Source organism: Mustelus asterias, chromosome 27 (genome assembly GCF_964213995.1).
Source record: "Mustelus asterias chromosome 27, sMusAst1.hap1.1, whole genome shotgun sequence".
Lineage (NCBI taxonomy): Eukaryota > Metazoa > Chordata > Chondrichthyes > Carcharhiniformes > Triakidae > Mustelus > Mustelus asterias.
Window position 1 is genome coordinate 24,658,308 of NC_135827.1, and position 24,857 is coordinate 24,683,164.

A 24,857-nucleotide genomic window follows, 5' to 3' on the forward strand; every position below is an offset into this window, starting at 1 on the left:
CCTCGGGCGGGATTTTCTGGCTTTGGTGTGGGCGCAGCTGGAAAATCCCGCCTTATATCTGTGACCTTTTGTTGTAGACTGTCCGACAAGGGTGAACATCCGTTCAACGTTCTTATCAATCCCCTTTAGCATTTTGTATACTTCGATCAGATCCCTCCCGCATTCTTCCGAACTCCAGCCCAAGCTATTCAACTGCTCCTCATATGACAGCCCTTTCATCCCTGGAATCGAGCTGGTGAACCTTCCCTGAACTGCCTCCAGTGCCACCACGTCCACCCTCAAGTAAGGAGACCAAAACTGGACACAATATTCCAGGAATGTATTATTTGTAGCAGAAATTAGAGACATTCACACAGGTAGAACCAATGATACTGAGCTATCTCTTTCAAAAATAATGAAGGGGAAACAAAGAATTGTTTTAGAAGAAGGAACAGTAGAATAAAGCATGAGACAGTGAGAAGCGGAAAGAATTAGCGAGGAAATGTTTGCAAAAAATACCAGAGAGTAGTAGAAACTTATAATTCATGATTTATTGTGCGAGGTTAAACAGGGCTGTTGACAGGGCAAATTCACTAAAGTGGCAAAGTTTATACATAAAAATCAAGATTTTATAAAATTGTTGTTTTATTTTGAGGCACTCTCAGTTTGACTAGAGCCTCCTTATTTGCCACATAAGAGTTAATAACCAGGTGTACAAAGTAAAGCATCTCTGTAGATAAAGGGGAGAAAAGGTCTCCTGTTTGTAACACAGCAGCAACTAGAAAAAAAACCAATTTGAAGTCTTTAAGATATAACCTGTACAAAAATAAATAGCTTTAAAAGGAAGCTTAAAAATAACTACACTCCTTCATTGAAGGTATACGATACCTCAGGTATTCTATATATAGTGTTGGAATGCTACATCTGAATTAGTTTTAAAATCTTCCATAAAATATACACACATGTTGTATGGGACTGATATGTAACAAACTATTATAGACACACCAAAGGCAGTACCTCAATCATTAAATTACAGTTACTATGATTACAGGTTTGTCGTCTTCGCAATGGCTGACTTGTCGAGCGTTAAGACTGAAACAGCAGCATATAGAAAATTTTACAGTATATTAGCCTAACTTCTGAAAGGCAACGTTCTCTATCATCTGAGGTAGATAACTATCTGGCAAAACAACAAAAAGAAGATATACAGTGGTATTTGCTGTCGTACTATGTCAAACAGGTCTACTTTGTTGACCTATTTGGGTCAGTTAGTGCATTTTCTCCATTTTCCTATGGCTACACAACCTTGAAGCTAAGCAAGGTTGAGTCTGGTTAGTAGGGGCTGTTGGATTGTATTTCTTCTTGCAAGTAAAGTAGCCATGTTTAGCACTCCTGAAGGAAGCACTCCTCAGTCACAGATTTGGGTTGTTTGGAAATATCGCATTTATCCTCTTCTGCAGTTTTGCCAGTGTATTCGACACATAAAGCAGTCCGCTTCCTTTCCCCCTTGCCACAAGTTCTTGAGCAGGCGGACCAAGCGCCTAGCTGCCAAAGTGGGCATGGCATATCAGCACAGGGTCTGATGTCCTCTGGCTTCAATGCCCAGTTACATTCCAAGGACACTTTGCCATCATTGTCCTTGCACTCTACGTTTCTCCTTTGCCATCCTGACCCACAGCTCCGAGAACATTCTGACCACTCTCCAAGTGCATACTGAGAGGCGATGGATTGTCTGATGGCATTAGGGGACTTCTTGTTTGCTTTGACTTTCTGCTTGCTAAATAGCACGTCTTTGGGGATGAAAAAACTGTACTTCACCCTGGGAGGCAAGCCATCTATACTAATAGACAGCAGCTGAATGGTCAGTGGCTCCTGTAGCTGTTTGAAACTTTGAATTCTTTCCAGGGTGGTAGAGGAGCCACTGTACTTGAGAACAGCCCCTCCAACTGGAATATCTTGTTCGACTGTTATCACTGAATAGTCTCCATTCAGAATGTATTTATCATCCAGTAACTTCACAGCCAGGTAATTGCCATCATGTTTAATCCCTCTGTGGCTCCGCTGTTTGATATCTATATTGGTTGCTCCAGCAGGGATGGTCACAATGTCATTATATCCATACCTAGGAAGACAACAAAAAAAGTTAAATCCATAAAAACAAATGTCTGATCATAAGAAATGGATTATTTGTTACGGTGTAATACAAGGTTCTGCCGCAATTGAGGAATTTCATAACGTGAGTGAACAATGCAACCTCAGGGCCCTGAAATTATGGCTGAATTATTGGCAACAGTTTCTGAATCTTCGATGGAATCTCAGTTAAATAAACTTGGACTTGAAGAAAGTCTCCCTTTTGTTCGTCAACATATCTGTACTTGATTGAGGTCCAATTTGCCTAAAATCCCTCTCTCCATCTAGAAAGGGGACATCACTAATACTGCAAAATCAGGTCATAGGACTATTCAGCCCATCATATCTATATTCATGCTAGCTCTTTAGCTATAGCAGTTTCCTCTGGTCCCATTTCTCTTCTCTTCCTCTGAATGCTTTTCTTTTTCAACTTGTTACCCACATTTATTTACAAATAGTGTTTTAGCTTGTGCCTCAATAGGCAATTATGGTAAAGCATTCCACGTTTGAATAAGCATCAATTTGGTGTGGGGTGGGGGGGGAACTTTGCAAATATTAAGTGGAAATCAGTTAGCAAAGGCTATTAAAAGGCAATGGGATTCTGTGTTTTACACATCATGCCATTGGTGTTAAAAATTACTTAGAATCATAAAATCTCTGCAGTGCAGAAGGAGGCCATTCGGTCCATCAAGCCTGCACCGACAACAATCCTATCCAGGCTTTATCCCCCTGACCGCATGCATTTACCTTGCTAATTCCCCTGGCACTAAGAGGCTATTTAGCATGGCCAATACACCTAACCCGCACATCTTTGGACTGTGGGAGGAAGCCAGATATCTGAATAGCGATTCAAACAAGGTACCTAATTCAGAATCCAGTGCGCGAGTTTTTTTAACTGCTGCCTACCGCAGACAATGGCTTAACCAATACTAACCCATGAATTGTTTGTTAAATCTGCTAATTATTTTTTGCTCCAGATGTGAAAACCAAATCGTATAAACGCTTGTAAAATACTAAGCACACATCTCCCACTGTAACAACTGGATTAGTTGGCAGTTTTTAACTTTGAACAGTGCAGAAGCTACCAGAGAAATGGACATACTTGGACTTGTTCAGAGAGCCACTTATTTTCCTGCACGTTGAGCTATTCCCACCACAGACTGCGCACTTGTCAAATTTCTTGCTGGATCCAATTACATGGTCGCAACCCGCTTTTACACATTGACCTTGAACACAAATCGATGTTGTGTCAGGACCACATGACGTTCCGTCAATCACCTGCAAGACCAAGAATTGATTTAAATTAGTTTGCATTTCATCATCATAAAGATATTCTGATAGGCAACGTTTGAAAATGTGATTGGTATGACGGAATGGTGATTTAAACCAGGGTCTAAATTTTTCGGATGGTGGGGGTCTCGCTACCCACCATCCAAAGAGTTGGCAAGGGGTAAACCAAGTGCCGTGCAGCCACGTCACGCTCAAATGAGTGTTCAGTGGCTGCGGGTGGGTCTTCAGCCTCTGACATGCTGCCGGCCAATTCAGATTGGCTGGAAACCCACCAGTCCCTGCAGCGACAGCGCTGCTGTGGACAGAGAGGAAATGCAGGAGGACACCTGAGATGAAGTCCAGGCACCAAAGAACAAACAAAGAACAAAGAACAATACAGCACAGGAACAGGCCCTTCGGCCCTCCAAGCCCGCGCCGCTCCCCGGTCCAGGATTGAATCCTGAATCCAGGATCCCCGCCCAATTTTCCAGCCTATCTACATACCAATATCCTATCCACCGAGCTGTCCCTCACAGCTACGATGCTTTGTTCATTACAACCTATTAACTTACCCCCACCCCCCCATTCCAGACCATGTGATCTCCAGGGAGAGGCGAAAACCCAGAGTGAAAAACCCCAGGGCCAATATGGGGAAAAAAAATCTGGGAAATTCCTCTCCGACCCCCTGAGGCGATCGAAACGAGTCCAGGAGATCACAATGGCCCAGATCGGAAAATGCTTCCCAACCCTAGTCATTTCCACTTCCACGAACACCATATGAATTCCCTGCCCCCGAGACAGGTTCCCAACTATCCGCAGTCTCACTCTGTACTGGCACCAGCAAGATGATCGTAGAATGAAGCCTTGAAACGAGAAACCAGGAACAATTAGCCCGCGCCGCTCCCTGGTCCAAACTAGACCACTCTTTTGTATCCCTCCATTCCCACTCCGTTCATATAGCTGTCTAGATAAGTCTTAAACGTTCCCAGTGTGTCCGCCTCCACCACCTTGCCCGGCAACACATTCCAGGCCCCCACGACCCTCTGTGTGAAATATGTCCTTCTGATATCTGTGTTAAACCTCCCCCCCTTCACCTTGAACCTATGACCCCTCGTGAACGTCACCACCGACCCGGGGAAAAGCTTCCCACCGTTCACCCTATCTATGCCTTTCATAATTTTATACACCTCTATTAAGTCTCCCCTCATCCTCCGTCTTTCCAAGGAGAACAACCCCAATTTCCCCAATCTCTCCTCATAACCAAGCCCCTCCATACCAGGCAACATCCTGGTAAACCTCCTCTGTACTCTCTCCAAAGCCTCCACGTCCTTCTGGTAGTGTGGCGACCAGAACTGGACGCAGTATTCCAAATGCGGCCGAACCAACGTTCTATACATCTGCAACATCAGACCCCAACTTTTATACTCTATGCCCCGTCCTATAAAGGCAAGCATGCCATATGCCTTCTTCACCACCTTCTCCACCTGTGACGTCACCTTCAAAGATCTGTGGACTTGCACACCCAGGTCCCTCTGCGTCTCTACACCCTTTATGGTTCTTCCATTTATCGTGTAGCTCCTCCCTACATTATTCCCACCAAAATGCATCACTTCGCATTTATCAGGATTGAACTCCAAACACAGGGTGAGGAGGGTAGGGAAGGCCTGGGGGGGTGGGGGCAAGGGGACAATTGGGGAAGAGGCCAAGTGGGGAGGAGCTTATGGAGGGCCCCTAACTCCCAGGGGGGCTTCTAATGGGAGTGCTTTCTCTTCCCCCTCCCTTCCCACCGAAGATGCAACTCTGTTGTTCCTCCACACAAGTTGGGGGCAGTATGGTGGCACAGCGGTTAGCACCGCTGCCTCACAGCGCCAGGGCCCAGGTTTGATTCCAGCCTTGGGACTCTGTGTGTAGAGTTTGCACATTCTCCCCATGTCTGCTTGGGTTTCCTCCGGATTCTCCGGTTTCCTCCCATACTCCAAAGATGTGCAGGTTAGGTTGATTGGCCATGTTCAATTGCCCCTTGGTATGAGGGAGATTAGCAGGGTAAATACTGGGTTATGGGGGTAGGGCTTGGGTGGGATTGTTGTCAGTGCAGGCTTGATGGGCCAAATGGCCTCTTTCTGCACTGTAGGGATTCTACGATTCCAAGTTCAATCCTCCAGCCAGCCTAAAAATTAAGAGTGAGTGGGAAACGGCCCTTAAGCAGCCAATAATTGGAGAATGGGCAGGCTTCCTGTCTGTGACCTTGCACTCCCGAGCGTAAATTCGCTGTATAGTCGGACTGGGCTGGAACCTGGAGGGAATCCCGACCCCTCAATTTCAAATTCCCCCCATCCCCCCTCTCACCTAAAACCCGCCGACTGGGGGGAGAGCATAAAATTATGGCTCAGGATAATGGGACAAGGGGAAGGAAAGGGTGATGATATCTTACACCAATGTACATGTGTCTAAAACCCCACATGAATTTTAAGTTACTTTATATGTTCCAATTAAAATTTATGATCATATGCAGCATGTTTGGTTGCGTAGGACAGGCACCTCATAGGAGTTTGGAGTAGGCATTGGAAAGGAAAGTGGCAGCGTATTCCAATCTGTCTGAAATAACTTTCTTTTCTGAAGCACAAGAGGATGGAAATATTACATCAGATTTTTAGGGCGGAATTCTCCAGCCACGCTGATCTAAAAGCCGGAAATCCCTGGCCGAACGTCAATGATATTTCAAGTTCTCCGCAACCCACCCGCTAAAATTCCAGTGGCGGGCAGGATGGGAGAATTCCGGCCTTAGTCTGGAGGTTTTGACCTTTTTAACTATGAAATTAGCTCTCAAAGTGCATTGCGGTGCCATTAAGCTTGTTAATTCATCTCTTTTTAAAGTTTATTTATTAGCGTCACAAGTAGGCTTACATTAGCATTGCAATGAAGTTACTGTGAAAATCCCCTAGTCGCCACACTCCGGCGCCTGTTCGGGTACACTGAGGGAAAATTTAGCATGGCCAATGCACCTAACCAGTACGCCTTTCAGACTGTGGGAGGAAACCGGAGCATACACGGGAAGAACGTACAGACTCCACACAAACAGCAACCCAACCTGAGTCCCTGGCGGTGTGAGGCAGCAGTGCTAATCACTTTGCCACTGTGCCGCATAATCTTACCACACACGCTTCTAATAGGAAGAATTTAATGGAACGGGACAACAAAATGAGCCTTGATCTAATTGGCTAGTCGAACAAGAAAGTGGTCAGCATTGAAATAAAAGTGTCTGTTTGATTATAAATCTGAATCGTTTCCTTGATAAAGAGAAATTAGGACTTAAATTAGAAATTACATTAGCAGCCTGTGTTTTTGTATTCTGCCTCCATCAAGCTCACACTGCTAATTAACTGCTGTAGCCAGGATTGGGCTGTGATTCGATAGAATGTTTTTCCACAGTATCATAACATGTTACAGACCAGAAGGAGGCCACTTGGTCTTTTGTACCTTTGCCAACATTCCAATTAGTCCCATATCTCAGCCTCTCCTTCTGCCGCTTTTAATTTTTTCATTTAAAAATATTTTCCTCACTTCCATTTAAAAAGCCATTTTCAACACTGCTTCCAACATGTGCAAAAATAATATTTCCCCTATTCCTTCCCTTTGCTATTTTGATGTTGATCTTAAATGTATGTCCTCTGACAAGAATTGACTGACTCCTCCTAGTACAGCATCTCAATTATCAGATTCATAGCACGTCATTTTCAACTTCCCCCCCCCCCTTCTCCCTCCAACCGATGAGTTTGGCAATGGCAGAGTCAGCCCGGATCTTTTGGTCCCACCGCTGTCAATGGGGTTTCCCATTTTTCGCACCTTCCGTCGTCAGGGAACCCACGGTGGGGGTCACCGTCAGCAGGACCGGAAGATCCTGCCAGTGGGAATGGCTGGAACATTCCACCTGCAATATCCAAACCTGTCGAACTGTACTGTGTGCAAGCACCTCATGTCTCAATTAAAATAAATGGCAAATGCCGGGAATTTCTGGTGCAGTGGATCAGGTCGTCGCGGTGGTACAGTGGTTAGCACTGCTGCCTCACAGCACCAGGGACCCGGGTTCAAATCCAGCCTCGGGTGACTGTCTGTGTGGAGTTTGTACTTTCTCCCCATGTCTGCATGGGTTTTCTCTGGATGCTTTGCTTTCCCCTCAAACTCCAAACATGTGCAAGTTAGGTGGATTGGCCATGGTTAATTGCCCCTCAGTGTGCAAAGATGTGTAGATTAAATCGATTAGCCATGGTAACTGTGTGGGGTTATAGGAATAGGGCAGGGGTGAGGGCCTGGGTAAGATATTCTGTCAGAGGTCGGTGTAGGCTCAAATGGGATGAATGGCCTCTTCTGCACTGTCGGAATTCTATAATCTTGATGCGGTGAGCCCACCAAAAGTCCACTGTCTGGACTGGAACATCTCACCAGTAGATGGGACCAGAAGATCCCACTTAAAAGTAATTTCATAGAAATATGCATGTTAGTATTGGAAAGTTTTAGGCACTAAATCTTTTTCTGATTACTTTATGAGATACAATAAACTAATCCACTCAACCAAAGCACCAGATTTTCAGAACTTATCATTTGAAGCTGTTATAAAGCATCAGGCGGCATGGTGGCACAGTGATTAGCATTGCTGCCTCACAGTGCCAGGGACCCAGGATTGATTCCCGGCTTGGGTCACTGTCTGTGCGGAGTCTGCACGTTCTCCCCGTATCTGCGTGGGTTTCCTCTGTGTGCTCCGGTTTCCTCCCATAGTCTGAAAGATGTGCTGGTTAGGTGCGTTGACCTGAACAGGCACCAGAGTGTGGCGACTCGGGGAATTTCACAGTAATTTCATTGCAGTGTTAATGCAAGCCTTACTTGTGTCTAATAAATAAAATTTTAACTTTAAATGACCCAACATGGTTTGCAGTTGGCCCATATGTAAGTTTTGTGCTTTATTACCGAGCAGGAACTTTGCAGAATATGTTATTTACTTTTATGATGTGAAATTAGTGTCTCCAAAAATAATTAAATGCAAATGCCACAATATAGTTAAAAGTCTTAAATTGATCACATCAAAGCTTGATGGTGCCACAACAATGATTCATAGTTATAATTCATCCACTGTAATAAACAGAACACCGAGGTGCTGACAGCATAGCTATTATCCTTGACAATCTGGGCAGCATCTAAAAATAATTAAACATAACATGTTTCACTCTCCTTTATAAATGCAGCGTATAGCTGAGTTATGTTGAGGACAGCCAGCAGTTTCTTATTTCATCTCACTAGACACAAAGGAGAAAAATGCTTGCGAATGGGATTTGCCAATCGTAGCTGGATGCTTGAAATCCCAGCAGCGTATGGCACCAGGATTAGAACATCACCCTTTGCTGGTACGTACATGCTTATGCTTTTTAAATTTGTTATGGACTATTAAAAAAATGATGCGGTAAATAACGCAAAAAATTTTTTGATCAAAATGAGGGTCTTAAATGATTCTTGTAGCTTACTGGACAGATCCTCAGCATAATTGCTGTGATGATTAATATTTTGTAAAGTATCCATATTTTTTCTTTCATAATTAAACATGAAAGATGGCCTGATGAAAATTCCTTCAGCAGGACAGGATCAATCTGAACTGTCAACAGTTATGTTCTTTGTGCCATCTCATACCCTTATCTGACGGTCACCCTCCAAAACTTTGCTTTCCCCTCCAATCTACATACGCTGACAGACATGCTGGTTAGGTGCACTGGCCATGTTAAATTCCCCCTCAGTGTACCGAACTCTCGCCGGAGTGTGGCGACTGGAGGATTTTCAAAGTAACTTCATTGCAGTGTTAATATAAGCCTACCTGTGACACTAATAAATAAACCTAAAACTTACTCCCATTCTCACTCTCATAACTCTCCCTTTTCCCTCCTTGCAGAAGAGTGCAGAATTCCATGGAGAAGTTGAAAACTGGAGCTGATGAGGGGTCCTTCCAGTTGAAGCCACCTTGACGGCCAATGGCAACCTGCGCCCATGGCTCCACTGGGAAGGAGTCTTATTCCTGGAGGCTGCAGATATCAGCCACAACTTCCCATGAAAGCCTCCTGAGATGATGCTACTCAGACATGTTCAGAGTGCTGATTGTCTGCCTCTAGATTTGGGCCGGAATTCTCCAATGTCATATGTTCTGCCACCACTGCCGATGAGAATGGAGAACTTGACACTCAGCCAATTCTCCATTCACTGCAGCGGGACCAGAGAATCCCAGCCGCACTGGGGTCGGAGAACTCTGGCCATAATGTTGGGTCTCACCTCATTTGAGTTGCATCTGTGTTCATTCTCCCTGTCCTGTGGAGTGCAATGTAACTGAGGAGAAGGCAACCAGTGTTGCTGCTGCCCTTCCCAGTGCTATTCGCATTGCTGCTCCCTTTGTTCTTCATTGGTCGTACAAAGTAGAGCAGCATAAACTGCCCTCCTGCCACAGTGAAGGCTGAGTTAAGTCCAAGACAGACAAACTAGCTTCCGGAAAATTGGAAACCACCTATCAATCAAACAGTAAGAGCACTCTTTCAGAAAAGTAGCCTCTCACCAACCCATGGCTGCAGCTCTTCAGTTCCCAGCCTGCCAGTTTCATTGCACAAGCACTCCCTGCTGTTTTCTCATCTTGGCTTGCTCTTGTCCTTGGCATGTTCCACACAGCTCTGAAGATCTGCTCTGTTGGCTGTTAAAGCCAGAATTCTGGTTCAAATCCTTGGCTAATTGCCTTTTAAATATTTAAATAAAGGTGCTTGCAAACCCACCTGGGTCAAATTGGAGTTTGGGCAGGATCATGGTGAGTTCCCAACTAGATGTCAGACTTTTCTGAGCTCTAAGCTTCATCCAACCACCCATACCCAAACCCGTCTCCGCGTGCCAGTACTAATTCCCAACCGCAGTCAGGACTCTTCAATCTCGTTTGCCCTGCCATGGCTGCCAGCGGGAATGGAAAATTTGGTGTCCGCCAAAACTCCATTCACTGCAGCAGGACTGGAGAACCCTAGCTGCGAGCGAGATCGGAGAATTCTGCCGACAACTTGCTTGGGTTTCTAGAACGCTAGTCCATTAATGTAACATCAGAACCTTCAATAGAGATGACTTACTCTTGCAATGAACAATTCATTTCTCTTGGCAATTAAAAATATGAATCGATCAACAGGACAGCTCCGAACACAGGATGTCATGGATTTTTTTAAAATTAATTCGTGGGACATGAGTGTCGCTGGCTAACCAGTATTTATTGGCCATCCCTAGTTGCCCTTGGAGAGCAGTTGAGAGCCAACCACATTGCTGTGGCTCTGGAGTCACATGTAGGCCAGACCAGGTAAGAACATAAGAACTAGGAGCAGGAGTAGGCCATCTGGCCCCTCGAGCCTGCTCTGCCATTCAATAGGATCTTGGCTGATCTTTTCATGAACTCAGCTCCACTTACCCGCCTGCTCACCATAACCCTTAATTCCTTTACTGTTCAAAAGTAAGGTAAGGACAGCAAATTTCCTTCCCTAAAGGACATTAGTGAACCGGATGGGTTTTTCCGACAATTGACAATGGTTTCATGGTCATCAGTAGATTCTTAAATCTAGATTTTTTAATTGAATTCAAATTCCACCAACTGCTGTGGTGGGATTCGAACCAGGATCCCCAGAACTTTAGCTGAGTTCCTGGATTAATAGTCTAGTGATAATACCCACTAGGCCATCGCCTCCAGGATAAAGTAACGCGGGAATCTGACAATATAGTAAGATACCAGGAAATACCTCAAAAATACAATGTTACTCAAACTTTAAATTATTACGCTGACAAATCTGGTGAAATCGTAGCTGTAAATGACTAAAATGAAAGTAAAATATGCTAAATATCTGAAATAAAAACACAAAATGGGGGAAACATTGAGCTGGTCTGGCAGCATCTTTGGAGAAACAGATGCTCTTTGACCTGCTGAGTGTTTCCAGCATTTTCTGTTTTAAGTTATAGCGGTAAATTACTGTCTATTCTAAGGAGGTACTTACTTTGGATTCAAATACTTTAAACTCACTTATCCCTCTGGCACGGCAGAACAGTTTGCACCGATCTCTTGGGGAAACGCCAGAGTATTTAGGTATCCAGTTAACCGTGTTGCCAGTGAAGTCTTTGTAATTCCAGCTGTTGTACTTTTCACACTGCTCCTCTCTGAAGCTTTTTCCTATTGCAAAATAAACAGAGTCTCAAAGCTATTTTCTTTGTGTCACGTTGGGATTGAGCCCTATCTTATTTTAAAATATTTACTCTATTGTAATAGGACTCAGATCCAAAGGCGTGGGCCCTTTTCAGAACAATGTAACAGCACCATCTGCGCGCCAGACAAAACTTTAATATGCTTACATTTCTGTAAGAAACACAGTTGAAGTGGACATGTTACTTTCAAACTTTGAAAACAGCATTTTAAAAGAGAGAGCAGTACCCAAATTAGCTGTAGGATTACTAGACAGCATTAGCATCGCTTTATCCATTTAACTCCATTTCAAGCCACCTTTGCCACTGCTTTCTTTTTATTCATTCGTGGGACATGGCTTCGCTGGCTGGCGAATATTTATTGCCCATCCCTAATTGCCCTTGAAACTGAGTGACTTGCTAGGCCATTCTAGAGGGCAATTGAGAGTCAACCACATTGTTGTGGCTCTGGAGTCACATGTACACAGCTTGTGTGGCTTTTGCTACCAAATAAACCTGTTGGACTTTAACCTGGTGTTGTTAAACTTCTTACTGTGTCACATGTACGCCAGGCAAGGACGGCAGATTTCCTTCCCTAAAGGACATTAGTGAACCAGATGGGTTTTTCCGACAATTGACAATGGCTTTATGGTCATCTCATCAGTACATTCTTAATTCCAGATATTTTTTATTGAATTCAAATTCCACCATCTGCCGTGGTGGGATTTGAACCCGAGTCCCCAGAACATTAGCTGAATGTCTGGATTAATAACCTAGTGATAATACCACTAGGCCATTCGCAGAGAGCATCCAACCCAATGGATTGTGTAGCATACATTTCAAACCGGGGATAGGGGAAGATCCTCCAATTTGTCAAAGTGGTCAGGTACCAGTTGTTGGAGCCATAGGCAGCAGGAAGTACTGGAGATTTATTTGGAGAATTTGTTCCATTTCACCTGCCACACCTGACCTGAATGCCTGATTCTGTTACTGGGTCTTACATGTAAACATATCTCATAAGAATCTCTACAGTGCAGAAGGAGGCCATTCAGCCCATCGAGTCTGCACCGATTCCCTGACAGAGCATCTTAACCAGGCCCTATCCCCATAACCCACATATTTAGCCCGCTAATCCCCCTAAACTAGACATCTTGGGACACAAAGGGGAAATTTAGCATAGCCAATCCACCTAACCTGCACAATCCATTAATGAATGAGCACAGTAAGCCAAAATATTTCAACACACACATTTGATCTATACGACATATGTGCCTTATTTTTAACGCGTTAAAGTTAAGTGTTTATTCAAAACAAAGACCTTGGGTCAGATAGTAAATGTGTGTTACCATGGCCAGGATTTTTAATGACATCAAGGTCAGGATTAGAGGCAGGCCAACGCACAATTTAGTGGTTCATTGTCATGAGCCCGACCTGGAGTCATTTTCAATGAAGGTGCTGGGGACAGATTGGCTGCCTGACTGTTATTGCAAATTACTGAACCTGTTAAGGTCCCGTTCCTGTGCCGACTAGAATTGAGTCAATGTGGATAGCCCATGTTGGATTGGACTGCTTCCTGCCTAACTTGATGGGTTCAGGGCAGGTGTGGAGGATCATCGAGGGAAAGTGCGAGGGACCTCTCACAATGGACCCAGATTGGCCGTTGTCCCACTGGACATCCACCGGAGGGGTTGCCCCTCTGGGATTATGGCCAGGGAGAAGTGGCATTTTTAAATACGTAACTCACCTGCCCTTGCTCCTCATTGCCTGCATGCTCAACTCCCAACTAAGCCAATGAGGCTGCTAACCTCCAAGTGCTGGAACTCCAATCAGAACTCAGTGCCTGCCCACCATCACTGTTGGAAAGCCAGTCTGCTCTCTGACCTTTAATTGGCTGGAGCATTGGAGATTGTGGTGGGGTTTCTAAAGCATGCTTCGTGGGGCCGGGACCCAGAAGTGGCTCTCACGTCTGGTTCCTGACCCGGGATTGGAAATTTCAGATCAGTAAGTATATTTCGGACAAACCTGGCAATCAGATGGAACTGATGGGTTATGACTGGTGAATGTGGAAGAACCTGTGATCCATTTACTTTCTGTGTGGTATATATTGTCTTCTTGAGGTAATTCCACTTATTCCAAAGGTCATCACTTCATATTAACAATTCTACAATTATTCTCAAAATCACTAAAATAATCCATTTACCATTGTTATTCAGACAATCTAGTGTATTGCAGGAACGGTATCGTGTTCGCTGTCCTTCACAATATTTTCCACCATTTTGAGGCACTGGATCATTGCATTCTCTGAATGAAAATTGCACACCTCCACCACAAGTTCTGGAACATTCTCCCCAGGGGCCCCAAGATCCCCAGCTTCCCTGGACTACGACCTGCAAAAGAGACAAAAGCTCCACTGATGATGTTGTCTCAGGAGGCCATGTGTAATTGCATTACAAGAATTATCCTGCATTTATCCGAGGAAAAAATAGGCAGTCCCAATTAAAAGAAGTTCCAATTTACAACCAAGGCTGTCGTTCTCATTTTGTTAAATGCACCACCAATTTTGTCTTTCATTCCATCAATATTTTTTCAAGTGATTGTCCACTATAATTTACGATGTTGCAAGCTTTGAACTCCCTTACTCCCATCAAATGTACATGACGGAAAGGTCAGTGTAAGAATGTGGCTATGAAACAGAGGTGCTAAGAGATTTGTGGAAATTGGGTGAAGCAGTTGGTCCTTAGACTCGAAGGGTGGCACGGTGGCACAGTGGTTAGCACTGCTGCCTCACAGCGCCGGGGCCCAGGTTCGATTCCTGGCTTGGGTCACTATCTGTGCGGAGTCTGCACATTCTCCCAGTGTCTGGGTGGCATTCCTCCGGGTGCTCTGGTTTCCTCCTACAGTCATGCTAAATTCTCCCTCCGTGTACCCGAGCAGGTGCCGGAGTGTGGCGACAGAGGGATTTTCACAGTAACTTCATTGCAGTGTTAATATAAGCCTACTTATGACTAATAAATCAGCTTTAAACTTATTTAAAATCTAGCCCAAACACTTTTCCACTTAAGACCATGTCAGTATCAAGAAATCCGAGGCCAAGAACATACGTCCAATGCAAAATAAAGTTCTCTCTGCTTTGCTCCAACTATAGGTCTTAACTTCAAATGAGCACTTTCTGTTACATTGTGAATTTTTCCCATGAAACAATGATCAACTTTGGCTGAATTGTGGCTAGTTTTGTTCTGTGAATGTAGGATAGGTTGGTGCTATATAGCTTTTGCACAGGACACTTAAAAAAAAGTTTATTATTGGTCACAAGTAAGGTTTACATTAACACTGTAATGAAGTTACTGTGAAATTCCCCCAGTCGCCACACTCTGGCACCTGTTTGGGTCAATGCACCCTAAACAGCATGGTCTTTCAGACTGTGGGAGGAAACTGGAGCACCCGGTGGAAATCCACGCAGACACGGGGAGAACGTGCAAACTCCACACAGACAGTGACCCAAGCCAGGAATCAAACCGGGTCCCTAGCGCTGTGAGGCAGCAGTGCTAACCACTGTGCCACAGTGCCACCCAGGAAGGATAGAGAGAAGACTTTCACCCCATCAGCTTGGGCTGGATTTAAACCAAGCACCAGGACGTTATGTGAATTTATTAATGCACCCAATGCCTGTGGCTCCTCTGCTGATCTCCCTGTCTATCATTTTTGCAGTTCATTCTGTTTCATAACTCCAACTTTGTTATCTGATCAGGACACTAATATCAAATGAAACTTTTTACAATATCAAAGTAATACAACATTTACAATATCTGCAATCACGTAAAAATCAGTATTCAATTTTTTGTGAGACATAATAAGATTTCTCAAACTTACTATCATGTTACAAAGGTCCCTACCATTCAATCATGCCTGATAATTTTCTCGACCACGTGCTCCTTCCTTTTCCTTATAACCTTTGATCGCCATACCAATCAAGAACCCATCTATTTCTGTCTAAAGTAAACTCAATGACTTGCCCTCCATAACCTTCTGTGACAATGAATTCCATAGATTCACCAAACTCTGGTTGAAGAAATTCCTTCTCACCTCAATTCTAAAGGGTCGTCCCTTTATTCTGAGGCTGTGCTCACGGATCCTAGTCTTGCCTACTAATGGAAACATCTTCCCTACGTCCTGGCACATGAGTTATATGAAAATAAAATAACAGTATTGTGAGGTCGGTGGTGGGTGGGGGGGCAATCTTCAACTTCTCGCTGTCCATTAATTGCCCAAATGAGTGGCAGACAGTTAAAAAAATCAGGGTGGGACAACCTATCTGCCTCTTGGGACCCTACACCATCTTTGTGTGATTTCTAGGCTGTCGTTCAAATGTTTTTTTAATTCATTCAAGGGACATGGGCGTTGCTGGCTGACCAGCACTTATTGCTCATCCCTCGTTGCCCGAGGGCAGTTGAGAGTCAACCACATTGCTGTGGCTCTGGAGTCACATGTAGGCCAGACCGGGTAAGGACGGCAGATTTCCTTCCCTAAAGGATATGAGTGAACCAGAATGATTTTTCTGACAATCAACAGTGGTTTCATGGTCCTCAGTAGATTCTTAATTTCAGATATCTTTTATTGAATACAAATTCCACCATCTGCCGTGGTGGGGTTAACAGGATCTCTGCTTATTTTGGGCAACTCACAGAAGGAAACTGAAGTCCTATGCTGTTGCAATACAGCACACCTTGTGTTATGAAAGTGCCTCTGGGGCCAAGTGAACCGCTGTTCTAAATAAATTGTGATTGTGTTTTCAAGTATTTTCTCTCTTCGTTATTCTTAATACGTAATTATGATCTGTCTATCTTTAAAACCATATGCATCAAAAGATCAATTAAAACTTTTGAGATGTTAAACTCACAGTGAAAAAGAAAGCCTGCACAGTTCTACACCTTACCTTTAAGCTGGATACCTCGTCGTTGTCTACGCACACACCATCCAGACAGATTTTGTTCTGCCCACATGGAGTCCCATCTCCCCACAGGAGACTTCCATTCCTTGTGTGACACATGGGCTGATCCTCAATCCTGCACCACAGCTGAGAGCAGACGTCAGAGTCTGAAGTGTTTGGACAGTGTCGGTACTCCTCTCCGAAAATCTGTTGGCACTGTGTGTCCAAGTCATATGCCTGCCCTGGCAGCTCAGTGGGCAATGGAAATGATTTAACAGGAGCGTCGAGCAGGCAGTCACCTAAGAACACCAGATGCAATCAAGCATTATACTTTGCATATTTAAAGGACGTACATATTATCTTTAATGAGCTTTGACAATATTTTATTTTCATATAACTCATCCGCCTAGATGTAGGGAAGACGTTTCCATTAGTAGGCAAGATTAGGATCCGTGAGCACAGCCTCAGAATAAAGGGACGACCCTTTAGAACTGAGATGAGGACAAATTTCTTCAACCAGAAGGTGAATCTATGGAATTCATTGTCACAGAAGGTTGTGGAGGGCAAGTCATTGAGTTTATTTTAGACAGAAATAGATGGGTTCTTGATTGGTATGGCGACCAAAGGTTACAGGAAAAAGGAGGGAGAATGTGGTCGAGAAACTTATCAGGCATGATTGAATGGCGGAGCAGACTCGATGGGCCGAAGGGCCTAATTTTGCTCCTATGTCTTATGGACTGATGCTTTTTTTAGGCATTTATGGAGCCCATTACATTATGCCCGAACCTTGCATCCATTTTACATCTATTTCTATGTCCATATTTATAAGGAACATTAAAACTGCATCAATCCACTTAGCTGCAAGTAAATTTCTTAATTTTAGTATGAAATTGATCATGGCCATAGACTAACTTCAGCCCAGAAGCTCCAGGTACCTAGCTGGAGGCTGATGCAGAATGATTTCGGGAAAGAGGAACATATTGGAGAGGAGAAAATCAGTTTGCGTTCGAATAATAATTTAAAATCACTTGTCAGGATGCATTTTATAATTAGGTAGGGCTGTGAACTCAAACCCTAGCTCTTCCTGATGTCCATGAATAGGTCTAGGTTTGTCAAGCTAATCATCCATCTAAATGTTGAAGATGATTACATTAGTCGACGCCAGGAACATGTAATGGGCTTATAATCAAATCAACCGTCAGTTTCACACCACACATGATTTTCTTTTCCATTGAAGTCAGTGGGCTTTTAATTTAATTCATTTTATTCTCACAGACTATCTTCACCCTGCAAGAGTCCAATATTGTACTCAAGAAATTCCAGTAGAGGAAAAAATAATATGGTAATAATATTGTGGCTTCATAGACAGGCATGCTCAATAAATATTGGTTCAGTATTTACTGAAGTAAAAGGTGGAAATGTTGAAACTTGTTAGCTCCTGAGGTGGAAGATTTATTTTAGGTCATATCCACCATAACTGAAATATTAACATATTTATCATTTTCAGATCTATATCTGCAATGTATTTCCAAAGTTTAATGAAAGCAGACGAATACTGACGCACACTTAAGTTTGTACAATCAAGAAATGAACAACTTTTCTGTAATGACCAATAAGATGCTGAGATCAGTTGAAAACTACTTTTGTTAAAGTTTATTTATTTGTCACAAGTAGGCTTACATTACATGGGTGACACGGTAGCACAGTGGTTAGCACTGCCGCTTTACAACGCAGGATCCTGGGTTCGATTCCTTGCTTGGATCACTATCTGCGTGGAGTTTGCACGTTCTCCCTGTGTCTGCGTGGGTTTCCTCTGAGTGCTCCAGTTTCCTCCCACATTCTGAAAGATGTGCTGGTTAGGTGCATTGACCTGAACACGCACTGGACTGTGGTGACTAGGGGAATTTCACAGTAATTTCATTGCAGTGTTAATGTATGTCCTACTTGCAACCAGTAGATTAACTTTATTAACAGTGTTGTCAACTTTATTAACGTTACTGTGAAAAATCCCCCTGTTGCCACACTCTGGCGTCTGTTTGGGTACAATGAGGGAGAATTTAGCATGGCCAATGCACCTAACCAGCACGTCTTTCGGACTGCAGGAGGAAACCTGAGCACCCGGAGGAAACCCACGCAGACACGGGGAGAACGTGCAGGCTCTGCACAGACAGTGACCTAAGCCGGGAATCAAACCTGGCTCCCTGGCGCTGTGAGGCAGCAGAGCTAACCACTGTGCACTGTGCCGCCCCAGGTCATTTTTGTTCAAAGAAAATTCTCAATATTCTTGTTCTGTCTTTATTGCAGTGTTGAAGATTTGGAAAACTATCCGATATATGCCGGTACAAATCCAATATCACTGAAAACTACTGAGAAAATAAGAAGTAATATAGGAATTTCAAAATTCAATATTAAATATATTAAAATTCAAAATTTGGTGAAATTGGACTGTGGCCACAATCCTGCTACACAGCACAAATTTGGAGACTGAAGCCTTGAAATGGTGTCATAAGATCCAACAGTACAAACGCCTAAAATTATGTCTAAAATTATGCCTCCACCAATTTTTCACCCGAGCTCTAACCCAGTTTAAAATAAGTGAATTAATACTTCCACTAACAGCAGTGCTAACCACTCTACCGCTATCACTAGGTATTTTCACCCTAGATATCCTGTTTATCACAAGTAGCTATTAAAGGATTAACTGTATTTACAGGATTGCACTGAGCTTTTTAATACTAAAAGTAATGGATAAAGATGCATGTTCAGAACCCAATTTATGAACTAAACCTTCCCTAGAATGATCAACCGATTGAAATGTATTGACTGCCAAAGAAAAGATGCCTCCGCTGTAAGTGGATTCAATTTTCAAGTCCTTACTTCTTCATCCATGTGCATCGCTGTGACAACTTTATTGGCAGCCAGAAAAAACAAACTTAATTGAAATAAATGTTTGGAATCATGGCATGCGAGTCTTTTACTGACACATATTGCATGGTTAACCATGCATGCACTATTTGCATTAAAAATGTTGAAACAGGTGAGGTTTTCTTCAGTTACACGTTGATCTATTTGCGTTAACTGGTTTGGTGCAATTTGGGGATGAAAAATATCTCCCACTTTTTTCAAATTCATTTTGACAGGAGGTGGGTGTCACTGACTGGGCCAACATTTATTGCCCATTCTAACTGCCCTCCATTTTAGAGGGCATTTTGAGAGTCAACCACATTGTCATGGGTTTGGAGTCGCATGTAAGCCAGACTAATTAAGGACAGCAGAAGTCCTTCCCTAAAAAAGGAAATTAGTGAACCAGACCGGTTTCTAACGACAATTGACAGCGGTTTCATGATCATCATTCCACTTTTAATTCCAGATTTTTATTGAATTCAAATTTCACCATCTGCTGTGGTGGGATTCGAACCCAGGTCCCCAGACCATTACCCTGGGTCTCTGGATTACTAGTCCAATGACAATACCACCACGCCACTGCCTCCCCATTTGTATAAATAGTCATCGAAAGTGAAAAATAAAGTTCCAACATGGCTAAGATACAATTTAGTGAATTGTGCTTCTCCATGTCCACAGATCTATCCGAGCCTGGGTCCAAATCTTACCACAGTATCAGTATTTTTTTGATTTCCAAGCTACCATCGATATAGTCTGAGTGAGCTTGTCGATATGCTACAAATCAGTGGATGGCTTCAGGCTAAAAATCCAGGGCATATGGAAATTGAACAAGAAAGCCCTCATTATATGTAGTTCAGTTTCAGCTAACAATGTACTGGCACCATGAGCAAACATTTACAACAGAGACATTTTTCCTTGGTTACAAAATATGGAGGCTTTTAACAAGTTGTTAGATATCAAGACATCCTATGAAATTTCCAGTAGTTACGAACAATAATGTATCTTACATAAGAGGGGAGCACAGTGGCACAGAGGTTAGCCCTGCTGCCTCACAGTGCCCGGGACCCGGGTTAATTGCAACCTTGAATGGCTTTTTGTGTGGAGTTTGCACATTTTTCCCATGTCTGCATGGGTTTCCTCTGGGTGTTCCGGTTTCCTCCCATAGTCCAAAGATGTGTGGGTTAGGTTTAGTGGCCATAATAAATTGATCCTTGGTGTCAGGGGGATTAATAGGGTAAATGTGTGGGGTTACGGGGATAGGGCCTGGGTGGGAGTTTTGTTGGTGCAGGCTCGATGGGCCGAATGGCCTCCTTCTGCACTGTAGGGATTCTATGGCCAACTGTTCTTCAACATTAGCTATACTGCAGGTGCATACATTTCACCAAAGCTGAGACAACCACTCCATCACATTGCAGCTGTATCACTTACCGTGACCATTGTAAAAGAACTCTGTGATATGAAATGCACTACAAGGAGACCATGGTAGAGTTCTGTTGAGACGGATAAACACTGGAGCCATCATATGGTTTTTCCCCATCTGACCAAATAGCTGATCACATGTTTTTGAATCATCATGTGGCATGCTCAGTTCATGACCTATCAGAATGAGAAAACATGAACCTAGTCAAATCCAAATTGAAAATAGCAAGACTATACAATTCAACACAAAAACAGAAAAATGTTGGAAAATCTCAGCAGGTCTGACAACATCTGTGGAGGGACAGTAGAGCCAACATTGAGTCTAGATGACCTCTGACGAAGGGTTATCTAGACTCAAAACGTTGGCTCTATTCTCTCTCCACAGATGCTGTCAGACCTGCTGAGATTTTCCAGTGTTATTCTGAATTTGTTTCAGATTCCAGCATCCACAGCATTTTGTGTTTATATTAAGACAATACAATTATTGTGGTATTGTTGGCTAAATACACTGTAGGCATGATATCATTCCAAAGTGATTACGGTCCATTTTTGGGGAACTTTAGTGACTATATGGTATTGTTTTTAACCATCAATCAGCATTTCTAATGTGCACTGAAAACCTGATTGCTTGGCAATAGGTAAGAATAAACCTTTTAAGATAGATATACATTCTTTTTAGAAATCTAGAATCATGCTACATTCCATTATATGGTTATTAAGATAAACGATGGAACTTTAAACGGCACACTGGCTGCTTTAAGGCTTCCTGCCTGACAAACTGAACAGCAGATGGAGTTGTTGATCGATGACTTCAGATAAAAAGATGTAACTGATCCAAGTTCAGAATTCCATTGTATCAAGTCATTTCCTATTCATCCTCATTGTATAGAATTTGCGGTCCAGAAATAATATTGAAATGTGTCATTCAAATTGAAGCATATACATACTTTCCAAATATTTATGATTAATGCTTCATCGTGTTGATTGTTGCCAATCCCACACATGGTCTGTACACGAAACATCAATTGCAAAATTCTACATTAAGTTGTGATAGTATTTGAACTTATATTGAAATCAGAGTGGTTTATTGAGATGAGGTGCTGATATTAAAAATGAGATGACTATACATCAGATGTTCATCAAAATCTTAATTTAGTTTAGAAGAGTGAGAGGTGATCTCATCGAAACTTATAAAATTCTAACAGGGTTAGACAGGGTAGATTCAGAAAGAATGTTTCCAATGGTGGGGGAATCCAGAACGAGGGGTCATAGCTTGAGGATGAGGGGTAAACCTTTTAGAACTGAGGTGAAGAGAAATTTCTTCACCCAGAGGTGAAGTAATTGAGGCCAAAACGTTGTCTGATTTCAAAAAGAAATTAAATATAGCTCTTGGGGCTAAAGAGATCAAGGGATATGGAGGGAGGAGGGGGGAATCAGGATATTGAATTTGTTGATCAGCCATGATCAAGATGAATGGCGGAGCAGGCTCGAAGGGCCGAATGGCCTACTCTTGCTTCTAGTTTCTATTAATGTGATCTAATATTTTAGATCATATTCTAATGATTGGGCATAGCTAAAGCTGTAGTAACTAGATCTGTGCACAAGTAATTTTTTTCTCCAGAATAGCAGTTACAGAGGTAGCCACAAATAACACTACCTTGCATCAATGTAAATCATAGAATCATAGAAACCCTACAGTGCAGAAAGAGGCCACTTGGCCCATCGAGTCTACACTGAGCACAATCGCACCCAGGCCCTACCCCCATGTCCCTACACATTTACCCGCTAATCCCTCTAACCTACGCATCTCAGGACACTAAGGAGCAATTTTAGCATGGCCAATCAACCTAACCCGCACATCTTTGAACTGTGGGAGGAAACCGGAGCACCCGGAGGAAATCCACACAGACACAAGGAGAATGTGCAAACTCCACACAGACAGTGACCCAAGCCAGGAATCGAACCCAGGTCCCTGGAGCTGTGAAGCAGCAGTGCTAACCACTGTAAATAGAAATCTTAATTCAAGCATAACGGTAGCTCAAATCTAAATTGTCAGAAAAATAGCAGAATCCACTGATTTTAATATTTTGTAGGTTTAATGCTTGTTTTTCACTCAATGTAGTGACAGGAAGAACATAGTTTGACAGCAAGATTAAAATGTTCTAGGTATTTGTAATGCTAATGAGAGAACTAGCAAATACTTCTATTTCATGGTTTTTATAGTCTACTAACAAGTTGAGACCAATGTCTATTCACATTGATGCAAGATGGTGTTATTTGTGGCTACCTCTGTAACTGCTATACGAAGAAAAAAAAACTTGTGCACAGATCCAGTTAGTGCAGCCCTAGCTGCACCCAATCATTTGAATGTGCTCTAAAAGGCAGTGGTCCACATTAATAGAAACATAGAAATCAGAGGCAGGAGTAGGCCATTCTGCCCTTCGAGCCTGCTCCGCCATTCATCTTGATCATGGCTGATCATTGAATTCAATATCCTGATTCCCCCCTTTCCCCCATATCCCTTGATCTCTTTTGCCCCAAGAGCTAGATCTAATTTCTTCTTGAAATCAGACAACATTTTGGCCTCAACTACTTTCTGTGCTTGTGAATTCCATACATTCACCTCTGGGTGAAGAAATTTCTCCTCACCTCAGTTCTAAAAGGTTTAATCCTTATCCTCAAACTATGACCCCTAGTTCTGGACTCCCCCACTATTGGGAATGTTCTTTCTGAATCTATCCTGTTTAACCCTGTTAGAACTTTATAAGTTTCTATGAGATCTTCTCTCACTCTTCTAAACTCCAGTAAATATAATCCTAACCGACTTAGTCTCTCCTCATATGACAGACCTGCCATCCCAGGAATCAGCCTGATAAACCTTTGCTGTATTTCTTCAATAGCAAGGACATCCCTCCACACATAAGGACATCAAAACTGCACACAATACTCCAGGTGTGGCCTCACCAACGTCCAATACAATTGCAGTAAAACATCCTTACTCCTCTACTCAAATCTTAAAAATTGAGAATGAACTGACAAGTGTTTTCAACCTCGACCACTGAACCATTTACAAGTGTATTAAACGTTACTTTGCATGAATCACACCAATGATACAGGCAATATGAATCAAAAATGTGGTCCACTGAGCACTCACACTCCAAGCCCAGCTCCAAGCCAGCAAGTCAGCTCATTTAGAAGAATGAGAGGCAATCTACTTGAGGTGTACAGGATGGTAAGGGGAAATCGACAAGGTAGAGGTGTTTCCTCTTCTAGGACAATCTAGAACAAGAGGTCATTGTTTCAGGATAAGGGGTGGCAGATTTAAAACAGATGAGGAGAAACTGCTCCTCTCAAAGAGTCATGTGTCTGGGGAATTCACTACCCCAGAGCCTAGTGGATGCCTGGACATTTAAAGAAGAGGTGGACAGATTTTTAATTCGTAATGGGTTTGAAGGGCTATGGTGAACGGGCAGGCAAGTGGAGTCGAGGCCAAGATGAGTTCAGTCATGGTCGTATTAAATGGTGGAGCGGGCTCGAGGGGCTAAATTGCCTCCTCCTGCTCCTGGTTCTTATGATTCTTATGTTAAAGTGTTGGAAGACTATCTTCCTTGAGCTGATCGCAAGCTGGCAATTTAAATTCAATTTGCATCACTTCACAGCTGAATTACATTATTCACTTTTGTTCCCCACAAAGTCAATTTGCCTTGCGTTGCTGCAGAATGCGTACTATATAATGGGCTAATTGGAGAGCAGGAATGTAAGTGTGCAGAACCGTTTAGTTGTAAAACAACAAAAAAATGATATCTAATAAAATGTTTACTGCGTTCCAGATGTCTCCAGCACCTTGTGACCACAGAAGGTGGAAATGTGCCAAATTCTCTCAGGAGTACAAAACTGACACTTAGCCAAGTCTACTCTGGGCAAAGCAACAAATAATCTTTGAGGAAGTCCAATTTTCAGTGGTGAAGTGTAGTTATTCCATTTTAAAATACTTCACTTTTTCAAAGTT

The 24,857-nt window shown here is 43.0% G+C and overlaps 1 protein-coding gene across 1 annotated transcript in view; it reads right to left on the reverse strand.

The window, feature by feature from the left end:
- Nucleotides 1–508: 508 nt before the first annotated feature.
- Nucleotides 509–24,857, reverse strand: part of LOC144479871 (A disintegrin and metalloproteinase with thrombospondin motifs 8-like) — a 35,651-nt gene continuing 11,302 nt past the window's right edge. Inside the window, exons 3-8 of the mRNA XM_078198889.1 lie at nt 20,858–21,025; nt 16,532–16,824; nt 13,799–13,985; nt 11,418–11,590; nt 3,212–3,387; nt 509–2,101 (exon numbers count right to left, since the gene is read on the reverse strand). Coding sequence (XP_078055015.1) covers nt 1,363–2,101; nt 3,212–3,387; nt 11,418–11,590; nt 13,799–13,985; nt 16,532–16,824; nt 20,858–21,025 — 1,736 coding nt within the window. The 3' untranslated portion in view covers nt 509–1,362. The remainder of the gene's footprint in view (nt 2,102–3,211; nt 3,388–11,417; nt 11,591–13,798; nt 13,986–16,531; nt 16,825–20,857; nt 21,026–24,857) is intronic.